At 35.3% G+C, this 11,329-nt stretch overlaps 2 protein-coding genes across 3 annotated transcripts; both read right to left on the reverse strand.

Moving 5' to 3' along the window:
* Window positions 1–1,930: 1,930 nt before the first annotated feature.
* On the reverse strand, window positions 1,931–4,153 carry LOC129791673 (homeobox protein Hox-B4-like). Of its 2 annotated transcripts, none has more exons than XM_055829950.1 (2): window positions 3,510–4,153; window positions 1,931–3,430 (listed from the first exon to the last, which is right to left on the reverse strand). In XM_055829950.1, the coding sequence occupies exons 1-2, from the start codon at window positions 3,582–3,584 to the stop codon at window positions 2,405–2,407; spliced, it is 1,101 nt and encodes a 366-aa protein (XP_055685925.1). In that variant the 5' UTR covers window positions 3,585–4,153; the 3' UTR covers window positions 1,931–2,404. The 2 variants fall into 2 exon arrangements, with proteins under 2 accessions (XP_055685925.1, XP_055685924.1); XM_055829949.1 differs by having other exon boundaries at window positions 1,931–3,433; window positions 3,510–3,721.
* Window positions 4,154–9,366: 5,213 nt separating this feature from the next.
* LOC129791677 (homeobox protein BarH-like 1) lies at window positions 9,367–11,272 on the reverse strand. The gene is made up of 2 exons (XM_055829959.1): window positions 10,532–11,272; window positions 9,367–10,341 (listed from the first exon to the last, which is right to left on the reverse strand). Exons 1-2 carry the CDS (start codon window positions 10,634–10,636, stop codon window positions 9,493–9,495), a joined length of 954 nt encoding a protein of 317 aa, XP_055685934.1. The 5' UTR covers window positions 10,637–11,272; the 3' UTR covers window positions 9,367–9,492.
* Between the last annotated feature and the right edge of the window lie 57 nt (window positions 11,273–11,329).

The raw sequence follows: 11,329 nt of genomic DNA on the forward strand, positions 1-11,329 counted from the left end.
AAAAGGAGGGTCAATGCATTGCCATAGAGAGCAAAAACAGTTTTTTCTTCTTCACTTTTGTAGTTATTTTAGTTTGAAGAAGAAAGAAAAGAAAAACAATGATTTTTGGGGCAAAAAAAAAAGACCACGCGACTGATAAATGAAAATGTTTTTTTTTTTGGAGAATCTTTTGAGGCAAGGTGAGTCACCTGTGGATGCATAGTTGGGCGCGTAAAAAAAAGAAAGCAATGACCTACAGCAGGGGAAGAATTTTCAACAACAGTTGAGGGCGAGATTGAGCCAAATAGAAAAGATTCAGTATAGTCGTTGAAGGTAAGGCAAAGCCATATGGGAATATAATTGTAAGCTTCATGGTCAAGCATATCAGTAGATAGGTATAACCCAAAAAATCCTAAAAACTTTCAAATAATAAGATATTCTTTGTTTTAATCCTTTCGCGTCCTTTGGATCATACGTTGACCCAAATATTAAATGTTTTAGTTTTCCGAATTCACCGAGATTGAAATAGAAATGCGTTGAATTTATGTAATTTCTGTAGTTTAGACCAAAGAAAACGTTCAGAGTGAGTAATGCCCTTTGGAAAAAAATCGCGATAAAAAGATTGAATATTTTTATGTTTCATGCAGAAGCGAACGGATTAAATAAGTATGGAAATCAGTTAAAACAACTACAAAAAGTTGTACGAAAAAACCCTAATTAACAATTGGAGGACAAAACTGGTAATCGCTGCCAATTCGATTTTTTTAAACAGCTATAGATGAAGATTTTACATCTGTAGGCGACTTTAAATACTGGAAGTTCGTCAAAGGAAAATCTGGTAAAACGTTTTCTTTATAAAAGAAAATTAAGCTTAAAGCTTAAACTGATTTTTCTAAAGACAAATTCTGGGGTATAACCCTTTCGCGTCCAAAGTGAAACATAAAAACATTGAAACATGCGCTCTTTTATCCCGATATTTATTCTATGAATGTTCTCAGAGGACTTTTCTCAGTCATAATGTCTTTTTTGGCCTCTTTTGCGTGAATTTGATGCTTTTCTAACTCGAAAAAACGATTAAATTCATAAATAATTTTAAAAATTAAAATGTTTCACGTTTGGGTCAGCGTGAACCAAAAAAACGCGAAAGGGATAATCTCAGTAATTTCGGTCAATCAACAATCGCATTTTTCAGCAAAAACGAGTGAAATGAAGAGATTTTCAGAAATAATAATTTAAAAAAAAATGTTTTTTTTACTATTTCTTGTTCAATCGTTATCTTTTCCATTTTATTTTGTTTATTTTTTGAAAGCTTGAATTTTTTCATCTATTATAGCAATTTAAATTAATTTACCAATAACGTTTCAAAGAGAAGGCAAAGAAAAAAGAGTTTAATTTTGCCAAAAAGTTTTTTTCTATAAAAGAAATTTAAAATTATTTTATCAGCACCAATATTTTTTTACACAAAATTACCCACCTGAGTTAGAGCCTTCATTGTAAATAAATCCATTTCCTCTCACTGAAGCTGGAACGAGCTGAAAAACAATTAAGTCAACCCACCCAAGAAGCAATTAAGAGAATTTCCGCCCCAAAAATGGGTGAATCAGGTGAATGCATATAGCTGGACCCCCGTGTGCCCCTGTGAGCGACACCGAGATATCGAGGGAAGTGATTTCTTCTCTGGCATTTTCTACCTATAGCTCAGGTATCGGGTGAAAGGTAAAGAAAGCCCCCGAATGACCGAGAAGTGGCAAAAGCAATTAGAAGAAAGCTGCCTGACTCCTGCGTGGCACGAGGCCTCTAATGGCATCTGCGGGATTCACCTGCGGAAATTTTTTTCTTCTCCTCAAAGCAAACAAGTTGAACGACCAGCCCAGGAATTTGAAGCAAAGAAATTCCCGATAGAGCCACGTGGGAGCTTCTGTTGTTGATAATAAAGGAAAAAACTTTGAGATTTTTTTTTGTTCAATTCTTTAATCTCCCTTCACACTCAAAGACACTTTTAACATTTTTTTCATTTTGCTTTCATCGTTCATTTAACAGTTTTTTCTCTTTTAAAAAATCAGTGCGATGAGTGCGATATACAATTTATAAAATATAAAATATATTCACAAAGAATTGTTATCTTTATAGCTTAAAATACGGCGATCTTTTTATCAGGTTTTTACTGTTTAATTGAATAAAATGAGATCGCTACTGAATATTTTACAAAATAAAATATTTTTCTTTAAGAAATATACTTCTTAAAAATTCTTTTGTTACATAAAATGAAGCAAGACTTACGAGTAATGTTGTAAGTATAGACAAGAACAAGGCCACGGATGGCACGAAAATGATGAAGATGAAGTTTGTTGTACCGCATGATCAGGTAGCATGTAGAGATCATTTTGCGATCTTCTCACGACTGAGATCGCGTACGGGAATGATTTTACGCCGTTAGCTGGCGATCGAGGATATTTCCCCAGGCGATCGTTGAGCTGGGCATATCGTTGATCAGCATCCCACTCACAATGGGATAATCCATGAGGTGATCGTGCAGCTGATCCAACGTATGATCAGCATAGTTGTACGGCATTGGGATGTCGAATTGAGGCTTCTCCATCTCACTGCGGTAGACACCACCGCCATTTGGCTGGTACTGCACATCTGGCTGGTAGTACGATCGCTGTTCCTGGTAGAGTTGCGATCCTGCTGGGTATGGTGGTGGAGCTGGGGGATACTGATGGTACTGCTGCACGGCGCGCACCTGATGGACATCATCGCCTGAAAGGAAATTTCCATTGGCAGCATAGGAAGTAGCCTGACCGATCACCGCCTGACGCTGGGACATCAATCGTGAGACGATGCTCTGATCCTTCTGCTTCTCCTCCAAACGTTTGAGATTCTTCACCGCTGTGGCGGCTAAACGATTTGCCTTGTGTGCCTGCGTGCCCTTGAGCACCTTGTTTTCCTTCATGCGTCGATTCTGGAACCAGATTTTGATTTGTTTCTCCGATAGGCACAACTCCCGCGCCAGGACTCCCCTGGAAGCGCGTGTGATGTAGATATTGTTGGCAAAAGCCCTTTCGAGTGCCACAAGTTGGTTGCTGCTGAATTGTGTGCGCGAGCGCTTCTTCACAGCCTCACGGAATTCCGTTTCGGGTGTCTTGGTGGTTGCACGTTGCACCGGAAGTGGTGCAACGGTTGCTGATTGGCGCACAACAGCGGTCTGATGAAGTGGTGGCGGTGGGAGCGTTGATTGCTTTGGGGGCACATAGTAGTCATCATCAATCCTCTCCCATGGCGGTGTACCCTGTGGCTTGGGGAGCTCCTTGCTGTTGGGATCCTCAATGAGACTCAACCCAGGATGGAGGATTGTGCTTCCAGGGGGGCTATCGCGCGGGGATGTGCTTGCTGATCGCGACGTCCAAGATCCATCAGCATTTTGCACTAGATCAGACTCAATTTTCCGGATCTTCTGGAAACAAGGGAGCGTGTTAACAACTACAGTCTCTCACCCACCCACCTTCGCGCACACAGAAAAAGAAACTTACCTCATCGAGGGCATTCCCGATACTCTCAAAGTTATCCATGGCGGTCGATGGCACGTAGTCACTCATTTTTATCATTGAAGAATTCACGAAATTTTTTTTTCTTGTAACAAAAACCACAATTTCCACTCACTTTGGGGCAAACAAAGACTTCTCTCACTCTCCTCTGGGTGACTATTACGGGACAGAAACTGTACAGCAAATGATCCACAAGCTCACTGAGCAGGGTCTTTTATAACCATCGAGAAGCTCCTTTGCACACAAAGTACCTCTAGGTAGCAGCTTTACCTGCCTGTGTGCACCAATGAGGAGATCTTCTGTGGGATCGTCTCAAGGGATTAGTAGTTTTTGAGAATGATATATGAGGAAAATTCACAGACCAAATCTACCTGGGAAAACCCAAAGCGACGCCAGGGCGAGCATAAAATTCAAAGGTAAAATTTTTCCATCTCCGCCCCTTTTTATGCTACAACAGCATGTTGGGCATGAGATGAAAATGTTGCAAATTTTAGCAATTTTTATGAAATTATTTTTAGGAGAAAATCATTTATTTCATGATCACTTTTTTCAATTTTTATCCTCAAAATAAATAAATAAATTAACAGAAAAGAAGCAATTTATGTGGGATTGAGGGGCTGCTCAATCAAAGAATAATAATTTAAAAATTGTGGAGGGGGAAAATAAACCATTTTGGGGTAAAATTCATCATCATTTTCATTTATTTTCTTATTTTAATGAGATTCTAAGATCATCCTTTTGTGGGAGATTTGATTAAAATTATGTTTGTTTATAGTTGAAAATAAATTTATTGCAAAATTATGAAATAAATAAATTTAATTAATTAATAATTTTGTCAACGTAAAAATTCTTAATCGAGAATAATGTTTTGTTCTTTGTTCAAACAATTGATGTAATAACGGAATAATCATATAAATTGTTTCTTTTATTCCATTCTATTCAGCATGATGTTATATTTTACACAACATTTAAATCTTTGAGGAGCAATAGAACGTTATTATCTTAAAAAATTCTATTTGCTTTAAGAGATTGATTAGTTTTTAGAATTTATATTTTCATTTAATCAGCAATGATCCGCCTCATTTGCCTTAAAATTAACGAATATCGTCCTGTTCTTTAGAGGCTGTTCTAAACTTAAATTCTGAATATTTTTCAATCATTAGAACTTATTCAAGGACTCAATTAAGATTTTTTCTGTTTAAAATTGTTTTATTTGACCTCAAATAAATATTTTTTCAACCGAGAAAATGCATTTTCAGTTCATTTACTTTTTCTTTCCTCTCTGTGCCCTCTAGGGCTGAAATTTTCCAACTTTACTTCACAAATTATAATCCTGCAATAGCTCTGAGTATGATTTAATGAGTTTTTCTGTGACTCTTCTTGACCCTTAGTGCTAAAGGACTATCAGGTATATTTTATTTATAATTCCCAAGTGTTCAAATTTTCCAACAAACTTTATAGAGATATGTTTTTCTTGAAGATATTTTGATTTAATGTTAATTAAAATCTAATCATTTCTTACGCGAATTTCTTACAATTTTATTTTAAAAAAATTAGAATTTTGCGATACATTTTTTTTAGTTTGTGAAAATTTAGTAATTTTCTAATCGATTTTATGAAAAAATTTATGAAAAATATCGCGAGCTTGATTATTTTGATCGTCTTTAACACTTCAAGGATCGCATTTATCATAATAATATTTATTGAAACTTTATTTTTCTGATTATTTTGAGTTTAAATAAAAAAAATATAAGAATAAGTTCAATGCTCTTCTAATGATCTATGCAGATCATATCGTGATATATTATTACCATTATTACATTATGCGATTGATTCTCTCAATATACGAATAAATAATCTCCGAGGAAGATGCAAAAAAAATTTGGAAGCATCTCAATGAGCGTTGAAGTGTTAAAATATCAAAGTATCGATTAAAATCATTCACTAATAGTTGATTAAAAAATAACAAATAACAACGTATGGAATGGAGATCGACATTCCAGAAAATCTCACAGAAGAAGATTCATATGGCGGTTGAAAGCTCTGAAAGCTTTTTCTTGATTTCTCGTATTTCTTCAATACATTTTAATGTTTAAAAATAAATATTTTACAAACTTTTTCTATTAGTGTTAACTTGAAACATTTTTATTATTTTTTAAAAAAAGGTAATTCAAGTTTTCTTTTATAACTGAGATTGCAAAAAAGGTACCGCAAAGCTTTATTAAAATATTTGTAGAAAGTTCGTGAAAGCAAGAAGTGATTTCATTGCATTGCATTGGTTGTAACAGAACGCAGGTTTATTAAATTTTGAGAATAATTTTTTAAGGAAATTTAATCTATTTTCCCATGAAAAAATGTGTTTTCAACCTTTTTTGGCCTCAAAGTGTCATGTACAACATAATGTATAATTTCTTGTAAATTATGTTTATTTGCTTACATCGTTTACAGGTAAGTCAATTCTTCTTAAAAATCTTTCCCAAAACTTCGCATTAATTTAAAGAAAATAAAAATCTTTCAAATATGACCCATTTTATGTCAAAAATCAGCCTGAAATCCAATTTTGGTTGTTCTGGAAGTTTTCAAAAAGTAGAGCTTTGGAGCTTTAAGGGAAAATTTACTATTTAACTAGTTAGATCTACCTCATAATTACGTGTGAGCTTTTATTTGACGATTTGTAGTCGCAAATCAGTAAAAAAAAAGAGCTTTTTCTTGATGATAAATAATGCCGTCTTTCACCTCAAATAAAGACGAAAATGAAAAAGTTCGTTAAAAGCTTGAATCTCTGGCCACATAATATCAGAAAAGGTATTTTTTAATTAATTTAAAACTTACCGCAAGACAATAACCTAGAATTTCGTTAAATCTCTCTTCCTGCTCCATGATGTGGTTAATTTCCTCAGAGTTATCAAAAGACATTTTTACTGAATTGCTGAGGATCCTCCGCAGCTGAATTTTATGCTTTTTCGGCCATTTTGTGTCCTAATGAGGTTAGCCAGGTCAAATTTTCACAACTATTAGAGCGACCGTCCTTTTCTCTAATTGCCATCGGATTATCATTAAGGATTACATTTAGGATTTCTTGGGTAATTAAAAAGTGATATTCCGTGTGAAATATACCTAATGAGATCCTTTTGGGGGAATTTTTGAGAATAACCGTCTTTGAAGAATTTATGAAAAATTTTCCAGGAATATTCTGGAAAATTCTTTTACTTAAATTTTCTGATTTTTCTTCATTTTTATGAAAAGTTTTATAAAGATTCTTCCTTATTCAAAATTCTGAAATTCGAGCAATTTTACTTTGTTGAATTTGAGCTTTTGAAGTCCAAAATAAAAAAAAACTCGTTTAGAAAATTTAGGACCTCGTGAAGACGTGAGCAAAATTCCAAGAATATTCGTTAGGAACTAAGTTTTAAAAGAAAATAGTCAATAGAATTTATGTAATAGATATAGGTAAAGCATTTTCTTGAATTAATGTTTCTAAAAAATGTATTTTGGTTAATAATTTGAGCTCAAATAAAAACTTTTTGGCGAAAATCACTAAAAATTATTTTTTATTATTTATTTTGTCATCTTTTATAAGCTTGTCCTTCGTGGTTTGTTTGTGCCTTTCTCTACAAGAAATAAAAGAAATAAATAAAGAAAGTCAATCATAACGCGTCCAGTTATTAGAGTTGGTATACCACAACGCGGATGGGTCAGTCTATGCGTTTTAATTTAATTTGTGAGCAGAATTAGTAGGCAAAGTTGATTTTTTTTTATGAAATTCATCAATATGAAAGATAAAAATGCTCATATCTGAAGTTCTATAAGACCTACAGAAATTTCTTGACTAGTTTTGGAAAGGTATTAAAATAGGCTATAAATTGACATAAATTTCAATAATTTTCAAGGTCACCTCCAGAACACAAAATGGCGGATATATGTTTGACCAAAACAGTTTTTTGCACTTTTTGACCTCAAGGAATGGTTCTAAAGGTTTTTAATGTTCTAAAAAGTTGTAGAGTTTTGCAAAACCTTTAATTTGATACCAAATTGAGCAAAATCGGACAGACCGTTCAAGAGATATGGCTCTTAGAACTTTTCAAATGCAAGAATTTTTCAAATGGCCATATCTTCTAAACGGCGACATAGATTTTCTTCATTTTCGGACTGGTGACAGATATTGAGTCAGGCCACAACATATCAAAATTTAAAGAAAATCTATAACAGATGTTCGGAGATATTGCCCCTTAAAGTTAGGCAATTTTTGTTTTTGATTTTAGCGCCTCTTGCGGATGTTTTTGGAACTTGGAATGTTCTAGACAGTTGTAGGGCTTCTCAATACCTTTCATTTGATACCAAGATGGTCAAAATCGGTCAAGCCGTTTTCAAGTTATATTGAAAAAACACTTTTTGCTTTAGGCCGCCATATTTGCTAAACCGCTTGACCGATTTTCAAGTATGAATTGTTGATGAAAACGTCTTACTCAGCTCTACAACATACTAAAATTTCAGATCTCTTGCTATAAGGGAAGTAGTTGATGGTATTTCAAAATGGCGGACGGCGGCCATCTTGTATTTTGAAAATGCGAAAAAATGAAATTTTACACCCACATTTCTATAGAAAACTTCAAACCGGAAGTCTCTATCTGTTACCGTTCTCGAGTTATAAGGCAAAGTTTGGACCACCGGAAGGCCGGCAGGCCGGCCGGCAGGCCGGCCGGATCAAAAATTTTCCACCACCATTTTCGTAATGTGGGAAGTCTAAAACGTGCTCATACCAAGTTTGAGCCCGATCTGAGGTGGTCGGTTTTTCCGACGATTACAATACTTGGTATGCCACGATTGTGGTATACCAACTAATAAATTTGGGATTAAAAATAACTAAAAATTCTAAACAAATAAAAGGAAATCTCCAAGAATTCTACTGAAAGAGAGAAAAGGACGGGAGGAGGATCACAAAAAAGGTAAAGGCATGCATAATATGGCAGTTGAAAGCTCCTAAAGCTTTAACTTAATTTTCTCGATGCATTTTTTCATTTTATTTTCAGAAAATTATGTTTGTTTCTTTTAATTCTTTACAGGTAAGATAATTCTCATAAAATATTCATCTTCTAAAAGATCTGATATGAATAAAAAAATCATTAAAGAGTTTATTTGTTGACGATCATAAGCTTTATTGAAAGTCAAAACTAACCCTTGATCCAATTGTTTGGTCGTTCTGGAAGTTTTTAAAAAGTGGAGCTTTTCAACGCGAATGTTTAAGAATTTTCTATAGAAATAATTCCCCAAGGCCCTAATCAAGTGTAGGCTTCTTTGTGATGCTTTTATGTAAGAAAGCGAATATTTTTTTTTACACAGGGTGGCCAGTAAGTAAAGTCATGAATTTAACAGCTTATAATTTTTGATTGAGAAAGTCTTTTTTACAGTCGAAAGACGCGAAAACTCAAAAAGATTTATTTGCTTGTTAATTTGGAAAATTTTATTTGTGAATTTTTAGCGCATAATTTTCATATAAATCAAATTGATTCGGTTACAGTTAAAGGAATAATTTTAGAACTTTTTCTACGGAAAATTTCGAGAATTTTGATTGAGAAATTGATTGTTATATAATTGAATTCTGGACTTGAAGACAAGTTCCTCTAAATATTTTTTTTCTTTTAAGTTCTTCTTTTTTTTCATTTAAGAGGACTCTTATATTTTGTGTTCAGTTAATAAATTAGTTATAAGAAAAGAATAGAACATTTGACTTACCTTTTTTTGTCTGCATTCAGCTGAAAAATTCCCGATTCCACACAAAGAGAAAAAATCAAAGAAAAGCGAAAAAATGCGAGAAGAACCAGAAGAACCTATTAAAATATTATTTTTACATTTTGAGAATCATTTATTCACATCCATTTATCAGTTTATCAGATTCTATTCACATTAATTATTCACAAACTTTTATCATAGCTAAGTCGTTACAAGATCTATCCATTTTACAAGAATTTTACATAAAGAAGATGTCTGGATTGAAGTCTTCGAACGATTCCGGTGATAGCGACAGCATTGCGGGTGGTTCTGGATGATTAAGGGCAGGGATGTCGAATTGCTGATTCTCCTGATAAATCGGAGGTTCCTGATAAATTGGAGGCTCCTGATACATCGGAGGCTCCTCCTGATACACCACAGGCTCCTGATACACCACAGGCTCCTGATATTGCTGCTGTGGAGGCATTTGAGCGTAGTTATGCTCAAGCTGATGGTGTTGGTGTTGTGGCTGCTGCGGCATCTCTACAGCCGCCTGTGGAAGCTCTTCCGTGGGCTCATTCCTTGGTGCGACACGCCCCTGCTTCTCTCTGGCGCGGCGATTTTGAAACCACGTTTTCACGTTATCCTCTGGAGCTCCAATTCTCTTGGCCAAATGAATACGGTCGAGACGCGCAATGTAGGGATTCTCCCTGTAACGCGCTTCGAGAGCCTCCGTCTGCGCTCTCGTGAAAACCATTCGCCTTCTGTCTCTGTTGTTGCGAATGGGCCCTGCTGCTGGAGCCCGATTCTGAGGAGCCTCATATGCTTGAGCTGGTCCCCTAACTTGCACCACCATTTCTTGAGGCGCTGGTGGCGCCACATACTGCTGGTGAACTGGCGCCGCTGCAGCGTATTGTTGAGCGGCTACAGCGTGTTGTTGAGCGGCTAGAGCCGCTACAGCGCATTGGTGCGGAGCTGGGTCTGGTACAAATCCTGGTTCTTGGGCTCTTGCATTCAGTTCTCTCGCGATTGCATCTTCTATCTCCTGACGCACTGGTGAGGTACTTGAGTCGTATCCACTTGAATCAGTATATGTTGGAGACGGCATCTGCAAAGACAAAATAAAATGAAAAAAAAATTAGAATTCTGTACAAAAAGAGCTTTTGCAAAGAATTTTTTGACGAAAATCAAGATGTTTTGTTATGAGATTCTTAGTGATTCACTAAGAATTTCACATTAAAACATATTTGGTTGAAAAGGAAAATTATTAAAACTGTTTTTTATAGATCGAGACTTACCTCAAGACTCTGTATATATTCAGCAAGTCCCTCCTGCTCCAGTTTCCGGAACGCCATCATCAAATCCTTTCTATTCGTGGCCTCCTCAAGGTTTTCAAAAGACATTTTTACTGGCTTTTAGTTTTTTGATGTTACTCTCACGAAAGCTGAATGTGAAATGAATTGCTGAGGATTCTCCGCGCCGTCTTTTATAGGCTAGCTTTGTCAGCCATTTTGTGTCCTAATGATGGCAAAGGAGCCAGCCAGGTCAAATTTTCACAACTATTAGAGCGACCGTCCTTTTCTCTAAGCTCCACCGGATTATCATTAAGGATTACATTTAGGATTTCTTGGGTAATTAAAAGGTGATATTCCTGTGTGAAAATTAATGAGAGATCCTATTGGGGAATTTTTGAGAATAACCGTCTTTGAAAAATTCATGGGGAAATATTAAAAATTTTCCAGAAATATTCTAAAGAATTCTCTGAATTTTTCTTAATTTTTATGAAAAGTTCTATAAAGATTTTTCCTCAGTTCTATTTTAAACTTTTCCTACTTGTAAGACGCGCAAATTGAGTCATAACCGTCATAATTTAAATTGCCGACGGGAAAAACTTATTTGAATATGTTTCGTTTGTGTTTCATTTTTAATAATTCTCCTTGCAGTTTTCCATTAAATTGTTAAACGATGGCGAAAGATTAAGCAAAAAATCTACACAAGATCAGCGAAGGGAAAAGTTTCTGTTGCAGCCGTTGCAGCATTCGAGCGAAGAATTTGCGATGTCACTGAGGTAAAACAAAGATGGCCGACGTAACCGT

The sequence above is a fragment of the Lutzomyia longipalpis genome, chromosome 3, assembly GCF_024334085.1.
Source record: "Lutzomyia longipalpis isolate SR_M1_2022 chromosome 3, ASM2433408v1".
Taxonomy (NCBI): Eukaryota; Metazoa; Arthropoda; class Insecta; order Diptera; family Psychodidae; genus Lutzomyia; species Lutzomyia longipalpis.

Excerpts from the sequence above, each read along its gene's own strand:
- LOC129791673 (XM_055829949.1), bottom strand. The coding sequence starts at position 3,584 with ATGATAAAAATGAGTGACTACGTGCCATCGACCGCCATGGATAACTTT. Across the intron at positions 3,434-3,509 it reads TCGGGAATGCCCTCGATGAG|AAGATCCGGAAAATTGAGTC; the intron begins GTAAGTTTCTTT and ends CCTTGTTTCCAG.
- LOC129791677 (XM_055829959.1), bottom strand. The coding sequence starts at position 10,636 with ATGTCTTTTGAAAACCTTGAGGAGGCCACGAATAGAAAGGATTTGATG. Across the intron at positions 10,342-10,531 it reads AATATATACAGAGTCTTGAG|ATGCCGTCTCCAACATATAC; the intron begins GTAAGTCTCGAT and ends TTGTCTTTGCAG.